Source organism: Melanotaenia boesemani, chromosome 21 (assembly GCF_017639745.1).
Source record: "Melanotaenia boesemani isolate fMelBoe1 chromosome 21, fMelBoe1.pri, whole genome shotgun sequence".
NCBI lineage: Eukaryota > Metazoa > Chordata > Actinopteri > Atheriniformes > Melanotaeniidae > Melanotaenia > Melanotaenia boesemani.
In genome coordinates, this window is record NC_055702.1 from 10031104 (window position 1) to 10050871 (window position 19768).

Here is a 19768-nt window from a genome sequence, read left to right on the forward strand (position 1 = left end):
TGGAAACTGCCTGCTGCACCCTCAGCTATGACCCCCCCCTCCCTCTTACTCAACCTGCTGTCAGAGATTGGGGTTATAGTTCACAGGCTGTCTGATGACAGGCTTTCCCCCTTTGATATTTAAAGGGCTTGCTCTGCCTCAGGCTTTCGATCACATGTGCACAACTTGTTCTCATGTCTCCTTTTTTTTAGTTTATGCTATTTTGCCAAAAGTAGCATTAGTTTCTGGCTAATACAGGTAATATACTGGATGGTGCTGCTGTTGAATATGTGGGTGCAGAACATGTAGTTGAATCAAGCCCATTCAGCAGAATATGCAGCTCTAAAATCAGAAATGTACTTCAGTTCAGTTTTGCATTACTTACCTTTTTGCTCTTGTTGTGGTGCATTCAGGGACTTTCCTAAAAGTATATCCCGATATCTAGTTGTTGCCCAGCAATTCTGTGCTAAACACTCATATTTATTGTATGAACATACATGGACCTAACAACAAATTTACAACGTTAACAAATAAAGTATGTAACACTAATTATTTCTTTACATTGTCTTTCCTTTTGATTAAACATTAGCAGTTCAATAGATGCCATCAATCAATATTCATGATACACCAAACACCATAAACACAGTTATGTAATGTCCATGTGTTGAAATCTGGGTAAAAGGTACTGAGGCAGAACTGACTGTATTGGCGCCAGTTTAGTGGAAAGAAGACTACGTAGTCAGAACCCTTGATTCTCAATCCAAATGACCAAGCCTGATCCAAAGAGGACCCAAGGTTCTGGTGCAGATGCACTAATACCAATTCAACATAGGACATCTCTAGAGGACTCCCATTCTTTTCCAAAAAAAAGAGTCAGGCACAGTTGTATTACAAGTCAAAACTAAAAGCCAAGTGTATTTCTTTTTAAGTATACTGACTAGTAATCTACAAAATGCCTCTATAAAGCCATATCAGTGTATATATCAGTGTACACAAAAAAAAGATGTCAAATAGTGAAATATTGTCACATTTAATACATTTCCTAGGCGTTCTTTACAATTTCTAGTGGGTTGTTTCCTGGTGAAAGATCTCCCTTTAGATGAGAATAATGTTTAAAGTTGAGGACAGTAGTCTTGTCTGTACTGATTTTGTTTACCCCTAATTAGCAAACATTTGCATGCTAGCTCACTTGCTCACTAGCCGAGCTTGTAATTATAATAAACTTTCATTGTTTCACACTGAGTCTTCCTTAAAAAATACACAGAATAATACTGACATATTCAAAAGAAACACACTCAACAACCGTTATAATGTTGACATAACTTTATTAGACTCTGTGTTTAATCTGTCACATAACTGGGTGTGTAAAGGGCTTATTGTTTTTGTTCTGTGATTTTCTTTTTTTTCATTTTAATATGCATTTATACTATGTAAAGCACTTTGTGTTGCCTTTGCATGAAAAGCGCTTTATAAATAAAATTTGATTTGATTTGATTTGATTCAGAATACATTATAGCATAGCCAATGATCATACATCAACATTCATTAGCTAAACCCTTTAGCCTACAGATATATTCATTAGATTTTTTTAACCTTAAAATGTCATATCATACAAATATTTTAAAAATGCATTTATAAATGACACATACTTTGTTAAACTGTGTTAATCAGTGGATCTACATACAATTATAACACACAGAAAAGCACAAATGAAAGTCCCACCAGGGAAAGAAAAAATAATCAAAAATGGAAAATTAAAATCTTAAGTATTGTCACGTTACAATATTGCACTTAGATGTCATACTTCATAACAACAATATTGCCATGTAAGACTGTAAAATATCTACCAAAGGCACCACAAATGTGTTGTGTTCACAGTGATTTCAAATAGTGGATTTCAGCCACAGGACGGAAATCCTTTAGGCTTCAGTGTATCGAGGTTAGATCAAAGCTGGAGGTCTTGGAGCAACTTTATGCCTTCTGTTATTGGTCTGTGTGTTCTTAAAAGTAAAGTCACATGCAGACCCACAGTCATTCCACAGCTTTCTGCAGGCTGCTGTATGCAAAGGGCTCAGGAGCATGTGGTGCTTGAGGTTTCTTAGGCACGCATTGAAAGAGTCAAGAACTCCTCCCGGGTCTTGGGGTCCTCCAGGTAAACTCCCAGCATGGTGCTCGTCACCGTGCGGCTATTCATCTTCTGGACACCACGCATTACCATGCACATGTGCCTGCAAAAAAATAAATAAATAAAAAAGAAAATACACAAGTGTCAGACTTGTAGCTGCAGTTTTCAATGCTATGAGGAACTGGACTGAGGATATTGAATTTAAAGAGGAACACCACAGATTTTTCCACATCAAATTATGTTTACAAACTATGAGAGTGAAGTTAGAAAGGTGGGGGCAGGGAGGATTGAAACAGACAGAAGTCTTTTATTGCTTATGAAATTAATCTATTTGTATGAGTTTTGATCATTTTTGCTTGTGCATAACCACAGTGGTTTGTGTGTGTGAGTACTTACGCTGCTTCTACAACCACAGCTACGCCTTTTGGCTGCAAAGCCTCAGATATCCCCAGAGCAATCTGCTTAGTTAGACGCTCTTGAACTGAAAGAAAGAACATAATTCAACATGTCAGCCTTATACAATGGATTTCAGTAGGTTTAACTGTTTCTCTTTATTGGCCACCTACCTTGAAGCCTTCGACTATAGATTTCCACAATCCTGCAGAAACCAGAGCACAAACACAGAGGACCGATTACAAATCAGATGTAATAATGATTAATCTTTTGATAAACACAGAATGGCATCAGCGCCTGACCCCTGGCCATTAAACTATATAGAGTGTAGACCCTTCATCTGTGAATCATTCACCCTGCAGAATTCTCCAAATCTGTCATGCAAGCTCATGTAAAGATCTGATGACTGTTGCAGCTATTCTGGTTTCATTTGTTCAGATCTGCTGCGATATTTTAGGAAAAGGGGAGAAGGATACAGACAAAGAGACTGTAATAATAATCAGTGATTCCCACAGGTCTGAAGGGATTTTCTCATGGCTCGAGAGCGGATAGTTTAGACTTGTGTCTGTGAGTGTGCTTGCTGAAGGGACTATGATGATGGCCGATGGGCTCAGACTGTAAGCCTCCAGGTCAATGCACTAAGATAACAGAAGAACGCATTCACCCAGCACTAATGCCAGAAGTATACAGCCTCAGTGACAGTAGGATATGGTGAGTGTGTGAAGGTGCACTTGTTCTGCATTACCTTGCTAGCTTGCTCAGTCCCACCACTTTTTTGTTTGGAATATACCCAATGTGAACCTGGACAGAGATGACAGTTCAGTGAGTGCAAAGGATGTGATACATTAGGAATTGAATGCCTGATATGGTTACATCCACACACACAAGCTTACACAAATGCAGCATTTCAGGCCTGCAACTTTTTTCTACAGTCATTTCAAGTTGTTGGCTTGATATACTGTCAAAACAACATGCACCAGCTAAAAATCATGTTGGAATCATAGATGAACACAAACACAAACATAAACTTACCTTTCCAAAGAAGGGCACCAAGTGATGTTCACACAGAGAAAACACATCTATGTCCTTCACAATCACCATCTCATCATGGTCTTCATCAAATATGGCATTGTTTAAGATGTCTATTGGATACAATCACAAAAATTCTTTGATTAATACTTATAAATATTGCACTAAGTTAGCTTTATTTGAATTGTCAATAAATGTGCTTCAAACTATCTAAGAATACAGATAAATTTGTTATTTGATAGGCTGGTATGAAAATCTACACTTGTTAATGACTAATCAGACAAATATAGTTTTTCTTTCATGGCTCTGGTTAATAATTAAGGAAAACAGTGAAACTAAACACCAAGAAAACATTAAATGTCTTAATTCACAGCAAAGGGAACTTTGATACGTTCTTGGGTTATATTTCATATCTTATTTGTAATAAATGAGTCTATATCTGATCCTTTAAAAACTATATCACTACCTCTAAAGGAACCTTGTTTCCATCTGATACGTGCCCTTAATGATTATGCCAAAGTTGATTTTGTTAACTCACCTTCAATGGTCTCGTGGTAGCCCTTGGTGAGGAACTGGATGGCCTTGGCAGCGCGCAACGGCGTGCGCAGCAGCCCCTCCCGGTCCGTGTCCTCCCCCAGCTGCCGCAGGATGTTGGTGTAGGCTGCCTCCAGCGCAGGTAAGCGAGACTCGTCCTCGGCCTCTTTGCGGGACGTCTCGTGCTTGCGGTGCACGACGGCTGCTTTCTTGGTGTCTATGATGAGGTCGCTGAAGCTGTTGTTGCAGTGGAACTCCTCCACGGTGTCGCCGACCTTTCCGTTGCAGTGGGAGTTCATGTCGCTGGGGCTGTTGACTCTTGAAGACATTAAGAGAGGGACGAGAGAATAGATGGAAGATCTTGAAGCTAAGTTTACCCGATCGGGGACTGCTTGGCTGTCTCCGCTCCTGATGCTCTTCGCTTTTATAAAGCCCGTGGGAGCGCATCAGTATCTCATTCGTCAGGGTGCCGCGTACGTCAAAACACAGAGGATCACCAACAGGGTCATCACTGACCCCCTCCTCACTGACACACACGCACACACGCACACACACACACCTCCCTACTTGTTTGAGGTTGAGTATGCAACGGATTTTCTGGATAGACATCACTTGACACCTAATGCATTAGGCATGCCTCCAATTAATCTGTTCCGATTATGTTACACCTCTTTACAAACAGCTCATAAGACACATGGCATTTTCATTTTAGTGAAATCAGGCTCATTTTGACTTTAAATCCGTGGAAATCAGATTGTTGAAGATGTTACACAGTCACATGCATGTATTGGTGCACCCATGGAAGGAAAATGCCCCCCCCAAAAAAAGAAAGATAACAGAAAAAGATGATTAACTGGATTAACTGAACTCTAAATTGTCCAAAGTTGAGGACAGAATATTATGTTAAGCATTTAAGGCCAAATTTCTGGTATAGAATAATAATTAAAAAAAAGATAAATACACTATAAGGGATATGTCCTGTTTACAATTAAGTTTAATATTTATTTGAAAAGGGACAAGGGTTTAGGATTAACTATATTTTCATGTTTGCTGGTAATTTCTACAAGACTGCACAGTATTTTTGTGCTTTTTCCATGGACCATAGCCCCAGTGACAATTTTTATTAGGTGACCAGGCTGAGACCATTACTCTGATTGGGGACAACAGATGTCTCATTGTTGTTTACCTGCATGACATAGACTGAAATGCTTTGGTTATGCTTGTTTACACATGACTGACATGTAAAAGTATTCAGTTTTTCATGTAAATCTTAACTGTTTAAGTTAAATTAGGAACAGTTTCAATGTTTAGTCTGTCTTGATTTATTTTATTCCTTCATCCATTCACCCAGCACTAATGCCAGAATGTATAAAATCTCAGTGACAGAAGGATATGGTGAGTGTGTGAAGGTGCGTGTGTTCTGCGTTACCTTGCTAGCTTTTTTTTTTTTTTTTTTTTTTTTTATAAATTAAGATTTTAAAAAAATCCTTTAGTGCCTCGGGCTTAAGTGTGGATTAAAGCTATAGTCTATGTGGAGTTGAGTGGGCAAGTGTTGTTTTATTGTTGTTTTTTTAGTTTTCATACTGTTTATTTTTTTTTGTTTGTTTGTTTTACTTTTGTTGTGTTTTTTTACATTATTTGAACAAATTTGTGCTTTTTTTAGTTCTGTATTTGATATTATATTTTACCATTATTTTACCTAGTAAAATGTTTTAGAACCAATTCTCATTGACATGACCTGTTTTCTAGCATGATCTTTGTTTCATTTTTCTTTTTTGTATTTGGAATTCTCATGGCTGTACATGTGGTTTTGTATGTGCTTGAAATAAACTACTACTACTACTACTACTACTACCTGTGCATGAAAAGTGATTCACCAATAAAGTCTGATTGGTTGACGATTGTTTGATCAAGTTTCTACAATTTCTTCTGGTTCATGAGTGATGGACTTTACCAATTATTGTTTGAGGTGCTCAGCGAAGTGAATGGGGCCATGGCCACACACTTCACTTTGGCCACCCTTCGACTGGATGCTGTCAAGTTATCATTCTGATCAATAATGTCTTTCTCTGTTTTCAGATGTAGTTAAATGTATGAATGTAATCCCAGGTCTGCTGGAAACACATGAAGTTTTGCTACACCAATATTATTAGATGGAGCCTAATAATAAAGCTAAGAGGTTTTCTTTATGAAACCATTGTTAACTGCATGTGAAAGAGCATCTGAAAGTTTAGTTCAATGACATATTTATGTAAGAAACATGTTATAAAGGTAATGTTTTATACTATAAAAATAGTTTTTGAGAGATCTGCTGTAGCAATGACTTTCTGCAAATCAGAAACTTCTCAGTTAATAATAATAATAATAATAATAATAATAATAATAATAATAATAATAATAATATGAAACTGCATAAAAATGTTATATCTGGTCCACACTATTAACTGTGCTTATTCTTGTAAAATGCCAATTTAACTTGCAACAACTTTTATTTTTTTTCACCCTAACCAATCATGCAGTTTGACACAGCACTCAATTACTACAAACAGGAAATAAGATCATATGGGTGATCATAACTTTTTTTCTTGATTTGTAAAATGGATGACAAAAGCAGTGTTTTTCTTTTAGAAATATTGTAAGCACCTATGTATATACAACATGACAATTTCTTGTTAATAATTTATTAGTAAAAAGTTTTAAGAATATTAATGCCATACTAGAAAACAAGGTTCTGTGTTATAGGCTACAACAGTTACTGCTCATAACTATACAACATGAATATTCAGTAAAGTTTCTATATATATATGTAAATTTACTTGCAATGATGATGATGACATGTTAAGGAGAGTCCCTCGTGCCATGTTCACATTTAATATGCACCTTTTTAGCCTCCCGGGTCAGATTGACCCAGACTGCTTGACTGCTTGAGTACAGAATGCTTGCCAATTATTTTTATTTGACCTTGTTAGTGAACGTGTTTTCAATGCATTAAAATATATCTTACACTTATTTTTGTAATTTATGGTATGATAAACCTCATTGACCTAAATTTGTTCCAACATTTTGATAAAAAGAAGAAGAAATCTGTCATTATTTTCACTGTAGTTATGATTAGAGGCACAGATGTTGATAGAATATCACGGACAGGTACATGTCAAAGTTTAGTCAGAATACTGTTTTAAAAAGGTTTTAAATTTTTTGATGGCAACAAATAGTTACACCTTTTGTCCTCTTAGATCAAACTAACCCGGTTTTATTTGACTGTTGTATAAAGCATGAAATATAAAATTATTACAAGCTTTTGTGGTACACTTTTTAGTCATCTTGTTTCCAACAAATTATGACAGTTTAATATAGATCTTTGTTATGTGTGGTACAATTGACTTAATTTACATGAAATTATACCAATTAGGAGTAAAAAAAAGAAAAAAAAGAAAGAAAAATAGCATGCATGTTGTCTAAAATTGACTATAGTTATTGTCATCAGGACATATGTAGATGCATTATGACAGACTTATATATACCAAAGATATTGTGAGTCTACGTTAACTGTGCTGGAAACCAAAGTTATGACATTGGCCCTGTTAACTTTTGAAAATTGGTCAAACTGACCCGAGGACAACAGGAGGATTCTTTTATGCCTTTCTCTGGTATTTGCTGGTGTAGAATCTCACTCCAGGTCATTGAAATCAAAAGAGCTTGAATAAAGGCAACTGGACTTGAAATACAGTTGACTTTATTCAAGCTTTTATGATTTGCTTTGACATTTCATATTCCACCCTTTACTGAGACCCTCGAGTTATATTTCTGACTGCCGCCAGATCAATGCACCGAGAGACTGGGCAGTATCATTTTGGACATTTCTATTTCTTACAGAAATAGTTAATCAGTAAACTGAAACATTTTCTTTCTTTATTTACAGCTAAATCTACGACTGCATTTCTTTAAATGTTCCAGGTAAATTTAAAACTCTGTTTTCTCATTCTAAGCTTCTTATACATGGAATTAGCTTGTTATACTAGATTGTATTGTATAATAATAATAATAATAATGATAATAATTTGAAATAAATTAAAAATAATATTTCCCTGCTTATTTGAATTTGTCAAGACAAAAGGAGCCTCCACCACTGTAGGTGGCAGTAGTGTTCAATTCCACCTCCTGTCCGGGTTTCCATGGGAACAGTAAAATAACTACGTAGCTTCCTGTTTGTCTCCATCTGTGGCGGGATTTTCCAGCATGGCGGTGCAGCCGAAGCAGAACCTTTCCATGGACAGCGCAGCCGAGCATGGCTTTCTTAACTTCATTTTTTCCATGCCGGAGAAACCGGACACTACGTTTAGGATATTTGACCGTAACGACTATTACACCGTTCACGGGAAAGACGCCATATTTGCTGCAAAGGAGGTTTTTAAAACGAATGGGGTCATCAAATATTTGGGATCAGGTAAATACCTGCGGCAGCTTAGCTGTGCACTTAGCTAACTTAGATAAAGCTTGCAATGTAGCGGCAGACTGGGTTTATTAATCAGCAAGCTAATTCAGCTACATGACTTGATACTGTAGCTAAATCTTTGCAAACGTCTGCATTAGGTGGAGTCTTACAGGTTGATTTTCATAGATTTGCTGGGAAGGTGCAGAGTGAAGCTGTCACATGATATTCCTTCAGAGATGCATTATTGTTACCATTACAGCATCTGTGCCCACAATTTACACATAAACACTAAAATAAATGCAAGTATGAGCATCTGAGGTTGTTGTTTTGATCAACAGGGAGTCGCAAGCTGGAGAGTGTGATCCTGAGTAAGCTGAACTTTGAGGCCTTTGTGAAAGACTTGCTCCTGGTGAGGCAGTACAGAGTGGAGGTGTACAGGAACCACAGCAAGAGCAGCAAGGAGCACGACTGGAGGATTGAGTTCAAAGTATGTTTGTAAGATGTTAATAGCTTGAATTGCTTCTGGGATGTCACAAGGCTCATGGAACTCTACCATCCTGCTGCCATTTCAGTATCATAAAACCCCAAAATGCATTTTTGTTTTCTCTAACTTCAGGCCTCCCCTGGAAACTTGACTCAGTTGGAGGAGATTCTGTTTGGCGGTGGAACAGGAGCTGAGGGCTGTGCAGGAGTCGTGGCTGTGCGGTTTGCCACGGGAACCGATGGACAACGCGTGGTTGGGGTTGGCTACGTGGATGCAGCCCAGAGGACTATGGGAGTTTGCGAATTTCCAGACAATGAAATCTTCTCCAACTTGGAGTCCCTGCTTGTCCAAATCAGCCCTAAAGAGTGTCTCTTAGCTCAGGGTGAATGCAGCACTGATGGGAATAAGCTGCGGGAGGTTGGTGGTGCCGTCTAGATTATATGGTTTCTATTTGCATTTTGGTACTCAGAATTTCAGCTTGAGGCATAAACAACGTTACACAATGTTGTCGTTGTTTGCAGACTTTTTTGTTTTATTTTCTGTTTCTGTAGGTGGTACAGCGTGGTGGCATGCTGGTGTCCGATAGAAAGAGAGCAGATTTTAGCAGCAAGGACATTGTCCAGGATCTCAACAGGTTGCTGAGGGCCAAGAGAGGAGAGACAGTCGTGAGCAACACCCTGCCGGAACTGGACAAACAGGTAACCAAGGAAAAAACTTTCCCATATCTGAGTCTTTGTTACAGATACTGTTATGAATGGCAATACAAGAAAGAGGCTCATCTAGAAAATGTATTTTAGATTAAGTTTTTGCTCTTACATTGAATCCATTTTCTTCACCCTGGCGATGGTCAGCTACATGTTAAGCCACAGCTACACTGGAACAGACTAACAGAAACGTGGTAGCCAGTCTGCACCAACAGCCTCTCCGACAACCAACTAAACTACATTTTAGATGCAAAACCCACACAAGTTAGTCTTTTCTTCATTGTAGAAGAGCTCGTTTTTTTTCTTTTTTTTTTTCTTTTTTAAAGAAAAAACAAAAAGTTATATCTGAGTTTGTAATGTGACATTCGTCCCAGGTGGCCATGTCATGCTTGGCTGCAGTGGTGCGTTTCCTTGAACTACTCTCTGATGAGTCCAACTTCAACTCCTTCAGCCTCACCACTTTGGACCTGGGTCAGTACATGAGGCTGGACAATGCTGCTGTCAGAGCTCTTAACCTCTTCCAGGTCAGTGGCCCATATCATAAGATTTTCCTATTTTCCACTAATAAACTGAACCAGCACTGGTTTGATTGCATATTTTTAATAATGAGGATGAATTTAGTGAATAAACTTTGCACAAGTGGAACAAATGAATAGAAAGATTAATATGTGAGTATTTATATGTGTCTAATTAAATTAAATAATTAAGAATAAGTGAGTTTTTGAGTGGAATTTTTGTTGGAAGATTTGTGAGTGTTAGCAAATGCATATTTTGTTCAGGTAACCAGTATTTGGCTGCAGTGATTCTTCATCACTGGATGTAGACTGAAGTCAAGATGTATGCCATTAATTACATTGAATTTATACACAAAGACAACTTAAGAATATGCAAAAAAGTGGAAGTAGCACTTTTTGTTTCTCTGTTGTAGCATGTTAAAAGTTTAGACATGTCTGACTTATTTTCTCCAGGGTTCACCCGACGACACCAGCGGAGCTCATTCATTGGCCGGTTTATTGAACAAGTGCCGAACTCCACAGGGTCAGCGGCTGGTCAATCAGTGGATCAAACAACCGCTCATGGACAAAACCAAAATTGAAGAGAGGTAATTGTGTGATGATGATGTAGTCAGTATTGCCTTATTTGATTTAAGCTGTAAGTCACAGCACAGATTTGAGGCTCACCTTAAATCTTTTTTTCCCCAAATTAAACATGGACTTTCTTGTAAGGAGTCTCAAGTCCTAATGGACCCCAGCTGTTAAGTGTTCTGTGAAATCAGTGTGTTTACTGTTATGCTTTATTGAATCACAGTGATTAAAATCACTGCCAAGAAAAGCCTCATCACTTTATTGTTTAATTTTCTCTAAAAATCCACAATCGAAGATCTCTGCACTTGCAGGACTTTAAGGTTTTTGGTGGTGTTTGTGTGTATGTGTGGGGACAGACTGGACCTGGTGGAGAGTTTTGTGTGTGACTCCGAGCTGAGGCAGACCTGTCAGGAGGACCTGCTGCGCCGCTTTCCAGATCTTCATCGTCTAGCCAAGAAGTTTCACCGCCACTCTGCGACACTGCAGGACTGCTATCGCGTCTACCAGGCTGTGAGCCAGATCCCCGCCCTCATCGCAGCACTGGAGAGATACTCGGGTACCAACAAACCTGTTGCCATATTCTCCAGATTGAGGTGTCAGTTTGTCAGGACAGGGGTTGATTATTCTTTATATTGGAAAGAATATTGTTCCTTGCAGGAGTAGCCTACAGCACTAGTCTGCAGTATTGATAATTGCAGGTCAGAATAATAATATAATTAGGATGACTATAGATGTGATTAGATGTTGCTTGAAGCAAATTGCAATCCATAAATCCTTTAATCAGTCATTTTGAAACGTCATCCCACAGCTACTGATTCCTTACAGTTGTTTGCATGCATTTTTTTTTTTTTTTTTTTTTTTTTTTTTTTTTTTTTAGCTGAGTTTAAGTGTTTGAGATTAATTTTGGGAGGATATAAGTATGGCTTTTCCCACAGCAGCTCCTACCAGCACATAGGCAGTAAATACTACCAAACATTAGCTGCTACTTTCGCTTCATTTGCAGACTTGAGGATGTTACTGAAACTTGTGTTTGCATAAATCACCGCCCTGGATCATCTCTAGAAAGATTCAGATACTCATGTGAAAAAGACTTTTGTTGTTATTCTGCAGACTCTTTGGAATTGCAGAATAACTGTTTCACCTTAAGAAAAAAAAAAACTCATTAAGATGTTGTACACACTCAAAACTTTCCTCTTAAATGCAGAATTTGATCTGTTTGCAAATGTGCTTGGCTCCCTCTAAAATCTTTGTTTCTGAGATTATATATATCCTTGCATATAAACATTTCCTTTTCTGTAGTATCAGAGCTCTTCTCATCAGTATGCTCCAAAGTATCTTCAGTTTTTTTTTTTTTTTTTTTGTCCCAGCATTGCTGTGCATTAACCGTCTTAACCAATAAATAGAACGGACTCTTTCTGCTTCCATGTAGTGGGTTCATTTTGCTCCACAGCTTTTCTTTCTGGTAATAACTGGTTTAAAAGAAAAGCTGTGGATCCTGCTGTCAAATTGAAAAACTACATTCTTGAGAAAATAATAAACCTGCATGTAATCAGGGACCAATCAAATAATGTTATTAAAACTAACTCTTCCATTAATAGATCTTTGTGTTTGCAGGCAGCTACCTGGTTCTGCTGCAGGCAGTGTTCATCTCTCCTCTTAAAGACCTGCAGACGGACTTCACCAAGTACCAGGAGATGATTGAAACCACATTAGACATGAACCAGGTATTTTTTTCCTTCACGTTTGTGTTCATGGCTGTATTTTAAGGGAACTGTAGTGTTAATACGTCTTCTCTCATTTGTTGTATGTTACATGTAGATCGACCACCACGAGTTCCTGGTTAAGGCGTCGTTTGATCCGGTGTTGAGCGAGCTCAGAGAAAAGATGGATGATCTGGAAAAGAGCATGCAGGCAGTGCTGAGCAGTGCAGCCAGAGAACTGGGTGATTATATAAACACACTTGTACACGAGCAGTGCATATAAAAGGAAACATTTTATAAATTAGAAACGATATTATGATTCTTTGAAGTTTAACTTAATCTGTGTATGCTGTTTTATCTTTTTAATGTGGTGTAAAAATTAAACCCCACAAAATTGATCACACCACACAGTTGTCATGTGCTATACCGTGTAGATTTAAAGCTGTAAATTTGGTTTCTTCTCTCCCCGACTTCAACATTGTGTGAGAGTAATCTCGTCATGGAGACATACTAAGGAGAATGCAAATGTCCGAAACACTTGGACTGGAGGTTGCGTGGACTTTTCTCGTGCCAGCTTCCTTATACAAAGTCTATAAATAATTGAGGCAGCCAGCAGGGAAGAAAAGGGTGATTTCGGGGTGTCTTCTGCCTGTATAGGCCAACATCTTCAGACATCTTCCCGGAGATGCAAGAAACCGAACAAGAACCAACCATGTGACTCTGTGTTTGCATACTTTCTGTGTCACATGTTATCTCCTGAACACTCAAGCCAAACTGAGGCTTTCCAGTTCTGAGAGTGCATCAGTATCCTGTTGTGTGGTGAATGTGAAAGGGCAACAGACGCGGGACCGAAATCTTATAGCCTTGTTAATTGATTATGTGTGGAAAGAAATTAGTCCTTAAGCAGTCATCACAAAATAAAAATCAAAAGTACTGTATCACATAAAGCTTATTTGATTTTATTAACTATAAAATGAGAAAAGTACCGAAGTCCGGGGGTTGTAGACTGAATTTAACCATCAAATTAATGTAGTTCATTTTAGCATGGATGGTTACTACAATTTTACAGTTCTTTAGCCCAGTGTGATTCCCCCCCCCCCCCCATCCAGTCTGGGTTTGTAACTTTGGATTTCCTCAAAACGTCTCATCATTGCTGAAGTGCTCAGTGTAGATTTAGTCCCAGGAATATTCTTATAACCTATTAAAACTTCAGCTTAATTATGTAATTTTCTGGCTGTTTGTTGAACTGATTATTTACGACATTGTTGAGGCTTTTCTACGCTATAACTTGAGGGAATAACCATGTAGATTCTGGGAGTTTGTGTTGCATAAAACTTTGAAAAAGCATTACATCTTTTTTAAACTAGACAAACAGCATATTATTTTCAGCCTTATTTTGCTGTAATTGTTTTCGCAGTACATAATGACTGACATGACTCTTAAATCAATTTTTGTTTGCTGTTTTACCACAAGTTTTTGTCTTGAGTGAACATTTATGACAAACACAGTAAACTGATAAAAGGCAGATAACAGATGGAGAAAGATAATAAACAAAAAATAATCAGAGTGGTGTTTTGAGTAAATTGAAATTTTGTGTTCCAGGTCTGGATGCTGGTAAGACCGTGAAGCTGGAGTCCAATGCCATGCTGGGTTTCTACCTCAGAGTCACATGCAAGGACGAGAAAAGTCTCAGGAACAACAAGAAATTTACCACGCTGGACGTTCAGAAGAATGGAGTGCGCTTCACAAACAGGTCACTCTTCGCTGTTTCCACATCCGAAGTCAGCTGATGGCTTGACATCCTCTTGAATGTGCCCTTTCACGTGTTTGCAGTAAGCTGAGCTCTTTGAATGAAGAGTACACCAAGAGCAGGGAGGAGTATGAGGAGGCTCAGAACGCCATCGTCAAAGAGATCATCAACATTGCCTCAGGTGAGGATTCCCATCACATGCTGCTCACAGCCTCTCATGAGCATGGCATTGATTTGATCAACAGAGGAATCAGTGGAGACTTGGCTACGTTTTAAATATGATGAATTCTTACTTTTACAAGTTGCCTTCTAGGCCCTTAAATAATTGATTTCATTCACATTTCTCACAAAGGTCGATAAACTGTGTAGTCTTTGAACTTTTAAACAGCAGATAACATTGGGAGGTTTTGGTCTGCTGGCACTGCTTTATCAAAAAAGAATCATTGTGTAGCCTGCACGTTCTCCAGTCCCCTGCCTGTGATCATTTTTTAAAGATTTTTAATACTTATGCGACACCAGGGTATGTGGATCCCCTCCAGACGCTGAGCGATGTGATTGCACAGCTGGATGCAGTGGTTAGCTTTTCTGTGGCGTCTGTCTCGGCTCCAGTGCCGTACGTGCGACCCAGCCTGTTAGACGACAGCTGCAGGCGAATGGAGCTGCTGCAGGCCAGACATCCCTGCATGGAGACGGATGCAGACACCGCCTTCATACCTAACGACATCACCTTTGTCCAAGGCGAAAGGAGCTTCTATATTATAACGGGTGAGAGTTGTCAAAGGAGAATTGATTTAAGACTGAAGACAGATTTTATAGCTAATTGTTTCTGTCCTCTGCAGGTCCAAACATGGGGGGAAAGTCCACGTTTATCCGGCAGGTGGGCGTGATCGCTCTAATGGCTCAGATCGGCTGCTTCGTGCCATGTGAAAAGGCAGAGTTAAGCGTGATTGACAGCGTCCTCGCAAGAGTGGGAGCAGGAGACAGTCAGGTGAAAGGAGTTTCCACCTTCATGTCGGAGATGCTGGAGACTGCTGCTATCCTGCGGTAAGTAAACACACCTTTCATTAAACAATACAGATGCAAACCTTCTCTCATCCTTCTCATCATCTCCATAGCACGGCCACTGAGAACTCGCTCATCATAATCGATGAACTCGGCAGAGGCACGTCCACATACGACGGCTTCGGGCTTGCCTGGGCGATCAGTGAGCACATTGCGTCAAAAATTGGCTGCTTCTGCCTTTTTGCCACTCACTTCCACGAGCTGACTGTGCTGGCAGCACAGCAGCCCACCGTCCACAACCTGCATGTCACGGCCCTGACGTCCCACAACACGCTCACCATGCTGTACAGAGTTAAACCAGGTCAGCACAAGTTAGTTTTTTGGATTTATTTGTCCGTAAATGGCCTGTAACCAGAAACCTGAGTGTACATTGAGCAATATAAGAGAAACTGTGTTAATTTTCAAAATTGTTAATCCTTTTCAGACAGAAAGCTTATTTACTATCTTGCTTAGGGCTGAATAGGAACATTAACACCCTGATGTCGCCCAAATCATCAGTCAAAGTCATCTGACTCTTTGGTTATTAACACAAGAACAGGATTAAGATTAAGACTTTTTTGTAGAAAGAAAACAAGTATTTTTTTTCTTTTCCAAAATTTTGTTGGTGACAGTCATTTAGCAGTGACAGTAATCGAGAGATAAGAACAAGATATATAAATAAAACTACGCTTAAAGTAGCAACACAGCGTTAAAAGGTACAGCTTGTACCACAAAGAGTATCTGAGAAGTTTGCATAAATGCCCATAAATACATTCACCTTGATATATACAAATGTATTTATATCTAAATGTACTGTACATACATACACACATATATACATATGTACATATATACACGCGTACATCTACATACTGTATATAAGCAGGGGACGTAGATGAGCACAGTATTTAGAACAATATGCATATATAAAGATGGGCTGAAGAATGTGTTACGGACTACATGTTGCACAACAGTGTAAAGAGTGCATGAGGTGGTGTTACAGGGTGGGTGGTGTGATGGAGGCCACAGTTCTGGAGGAAAGGCTGCTTCTCAGTCTGTTTGTCCGTGTTTTTATTGTCTGGTAGCGCTTCCCTGATGGGAGGGTAGTAGTGTTAATTTTATCACCCATTTTTAAATTTAGTCTCAGTTTTAGTCCAGTTTCAATCACACTTATTAGTTTTTATCACATTTAGTCAACCTCATCCCGTTTTTATTTAGTCAAGTTTTAGTCGACCATAAGTCGAGCATTTTAGACTTTATTTTAGTCCAAGAAAACATAATTTTATTTTTCTAGTTTTAGTCAACAAAACTGTCAACATTTTAGTCTAGTGTCAGTCGGGACAATCATTTTACCCTTTTACTTTTTTGTTTGTTGTTAGTAGGACATTACATTGTTAGCAGTTAGTAGAACATTGTTAAACTACATTTAACAATCCATTTAAAATTCATATTTAAAACATAACTATCCTATGCAGAAATAATTGCAGGCATTTTTATGTTTACATGCATTTATTTATATTAATGTTGATGCCAATTCAAATCAAATGTCCTTGTGATGGTAACCTGAAGACAAACAGAACAGCATTTTATGTCACCAAATCAGTACATTGAAATGCGAACTCCTACAGCAGTGGTTCCCAACCTTTTTTTTTTTAAGCTTGGAACCCCATTTTGATATCACAAAACTCTGGCGTCCCCAGACATTCAAAACACAGACAGTTTTACTTTTATACCACATTTAGGCTATTTCATGTATAAAACTGTAGGTTACAGTTGTTTTGAATTAAGTGTGGCATATTATTTTATTTTTTCTAGATTTGTTTTAGTACGTTTTAGTTTGCATCCGTGTGTAGCTGCCCAGGTGTTTTGTGTTCATTTGCAGCTCCTAGATTAGCTCATACTTCTGTCTGCTTTAATTACACTTGCAATCCAACTGAAAACATAGTTGCCTGACCACTATAACATATCTAAGTTGAGAACACATTGGTTCTCATTTGTTATAGTTACACTTTAGCTTTTCTGCAGGTTAATGATTTTATGGTTCAATCAGGGTTAGGAAGCTGTGATTGTTGAAGGAAAGTGAGGATTTTACCACACATTCTGTGGTGTGCTACCATATCATCTGACTTTAGTACCACGGTCCAATCAATCTTAATCATACTGTCAAATAAACTTCCTGTTCATATTCATTTAATTATGCCTGTTGGAGCAGCATCTTGTACGGACTGCTCTCCCTTTATTTCTGCTTACTACTGACATTGCCTAGACAGTTTTTTGTTCTGTCTGGCAAAAAGTGGTCAAATCTCGTGGAGAAGGGAAGATATGGAGAAAGGAAAAGTTGAGATAAGATGGACTTCAAACTGAATCATCCTGCTGAGTAAAAGATCTGATAGTTGCCAAGTTAGTATCTGTAGAAATCTGATCCTTGGCTAAATCCAGCCCATTTTCAGACATTTTATAAAGGTAAACAAATTGTATCATTTTTACACACACTCACCAGGCACTTTATCAAGTTCATCTTGCTAGTACTGGGTTGGACGCCCTTTGGCCTTCACAATTGCCTTAGTTCTTTGTGGTATAGTTTCAACAAGGTGTTGAAACATTCCTCAGAGATTTTGCTCCATATTTACATGATAGCATCACACAGTTGCTGCACATTCATGATGAGAATCCCAAAAGTCCTCTATTGGATTGAGATCTGGTGAATATGGAGGCCATTAGAGTACAGTGAACTCATTGTTAGGTTCAGGAACCAGATTGAGAGGATTTGAGCTTTGTGACTGACACGATGCATTAGAAATTCATAGAAGAAACCATCAGAAGATGAGGACATTGTAGTCATAAAGGGATGGACATGGTCAGTAACAATCCTTGGGTAGGCTGTGGTGTTTAACCCATGCTTATCTAAGGGGCCTGAAGTGTGTTTTTATCATCCTTTATTACATGGTGTTACATACTTAATAATTATCAATAGTTCTTTAATACAGCATCAAAATTACATTAATAGAAAATAAAGTTGATTTACTAGCTTAAGGTTAGGTCAAGATGACCTGATGATGAATACGATGAATTGAATTGAATACGACAAGTTTAGTGAAACAAAATGGTTTTGGCTCTAATGTCTTAACTAAATGAGCTAACTCTGTCATCAGGTGTGTGTGACCAGAGCTTTGGGATCCACGTCGCAGAGTTGGCTTGTTTCCCACCATCAGTACTGGCTGTGGCGAAAGAAAAAGCGGAGGAGCTGGAGGAGTTCCAGGAACCTGCAGGGGAGAAATCTGAGCAGGAGGAAGAGCCTGAAGCCAAGAAACGGCGGACAGATAAACAAGTAGGGCTCAGTTTTCCACAATCCTTCTGCCACAGGCGGTTAGATGGACACAGTGTATGCAGACCTCATATGCTCTCTGCCCAGTGGATGAAAAGGTCAAACAGATCAGAAACACAAAATGGTAACTTTGATAAGTATTACCAAACAGTGTTTTAAAATTCGTGTCACACACCAGCAGTGCACTGTCTGCAAGGGTTTGAAGGACTTATTTACACAAAAGTTGCACAAATCTCTCATCAATACACCTGAGCTTGTTCCCATTTCAGATGTCTGCTGTGAAAATGACCTACTGATATCAATGCTTATTCTATCTGTTCTTTAGGTTGGAGAAAGCCTGATCCAGGACTTTCTGCAGAAGGTAAAGTCACTTCCTGTTGCCACCATGAGTGAGGAGGAGGTGAAAGTGGAGCTCAGAAGAATGAAGCAGGAGCTTGTTGCTAGAAACAACACGTACATCAGTGAAGTCCTTGCCCGCTGCATTCCTGCAAAAACTGCCTGAAAAATAAACTTCTGTTTAGTTTTAAGTTCATCTACTGTAGGAAACCACACAAGGGCGCTTATACTGTATAGTTTTTCAATAAAGACGTTTTCTGTAATGCTTATTTTGTGACTCAGTCATTTTTGTTCATGTTCATACATAAAGTAGAATGCTTCTTCTTCCAAGAGTCCAGAGAAACCAGAACTTTTATGGCTTTAAAATGCTCTTTTCTGCTGCTCTGGACCTTGTTTCTGAATCAAAAACAGCACAATGTTCAGCTCATCCAGATTTCCTAGAACGTCAGTATCATTCAGACAAATGCATGTCTGAAGGTTTTCTAGTATCTGGTCACTATTAACATGAATTCTTCTGTTTAGTTGTGCTTTTCTGGTGTGAAGCTTGCATTTTACTAGTTCCTTCTGTTGGTCATGTTGGATTTAATTAGAACATGAGTTTTTCTGTGTGTAATTGAGGTTATTCTTTAAAGTGACAGGCACAGAACTGTTTAGTTCCACTAGTATATCACATGGAATAGTGATATACTGGTGATATACTTAAGACCATTCCTGTTTTTTTTCCTTTTAACAGTCTGACCTAATTTTGGCAGTTGTCAAATTCACACCTATATTTGGGCATTTTTTTGCTGCTCTTCCTAAATGATCCTGTTGTATTTCCTCAGATTGGATGAAAGACATTTTTTCTG

At 38.5% G+C, this 19768-nt stretch overlaps 2 protein-coding genes across 2 annotated transcripts; one reads left to right on the forward strand and one right to left on the reverse strand.

Moving 5' to 3' along the window:
- Positions 1-1484: 1484 nt before the first annotated feature.
- Positions 1485-4504, reverse strand: gch2 (GTP cyclohydrolase 2). The gene is made up of 6 exons (XM_041974724.1): positions 4065-4504; positions 3530-3639; positions 3243-3298; positions 2671-2702; positions 2501-2585; positions 1485-2207 (listed from the first exon to the last, which is right to left on the reverse strand). Exons 1-6 carry the CDS (start codon positions 4387-4389, stop codon positions 2078-2080), a joined length of 738 nt encoding a protein of 245 aa, XP_041830658.1. The 5' UTR covers positions 4390-4504; the 3' UTR covers positions 1485-2077.
- Positions 4505-8269: 3765 nt separating this feature from the next.
- On the forward strand, positions 8270-19183 carry msh2 (mutS homolog 2 (E. coli)). Its single transcript, XM_041974722.1, has 16 exons — positions 8270-8507; positions 8834-8982; positions 9112-9396; positions 9531-9677; positions 10058-10207; positions 10652-10785; positions 11125-11324; positions 12383-12492; positions 12587-12710; positions 14071-14221; positions 14302-14399; positions 14738-14983; positions 15058-15262; positions 15334-15581; positions 18412-18587; positions 18910-19183. Exons 1-16 carry the CDS (start codon positions 8300-8302, stop codon positions 19084-19086), a joined length of 2808 nt encoding a protein of 935 aa, XP_041830656.1. The 5' UTR covers positions 8270-8299; the 3' UTR covers positions 19087-19183.
- Positions 19184-19768: the final 585 nt, after the last annotated feature.

Excerpts from the sequence above, each read along its gene's own strand:
- gch2 (XM_041974724.1), bottom strand. The coding sequence starts at position 4,389 with ATGTCTTCAAGAGTCAACAGCCCCAGCGACATGAACTCCCACTGCAAC. Across the intron at positions 3,640-4,064 it reads CTACCACGAGACCATTGAAG|ACATCTTAAACAATGCCATA; the intron begins GTGAGTTAACAA and ends TGTATCCAATAG. Across the intron at positions 3,299-3,529 it reads TGGTGCCCTTCTTTGGAAAG|GTTCACATTGGGTATATTCC; the intron begins GTAAGTTTATGT and ends ATCTCTGTCCAG.
- msh2 (XM_041974722.1), top strand. The coding sequence starts at position 8,300 with ATGGCGGTGCAGCCGAAGCAGAACCTTTCCATGGACAGCGCAGCCGAG. Across the intron at positions 9,397-9,530 it reads ATGGGAATAAGCTGCGGGAG|GTGGTACAGCGTGGTGGCAT; the intron begins GTTGGTGGTGCC and ends CTGTTTCTGTAG. Across the intron at positions 12,711-14,070 it reads CAGTGCAGCCAGAGAACTGG|GTCTGGATGCTGGTAAGACC; the intron begins GTGATTATATAA and ends TTTGTGTTCCAG.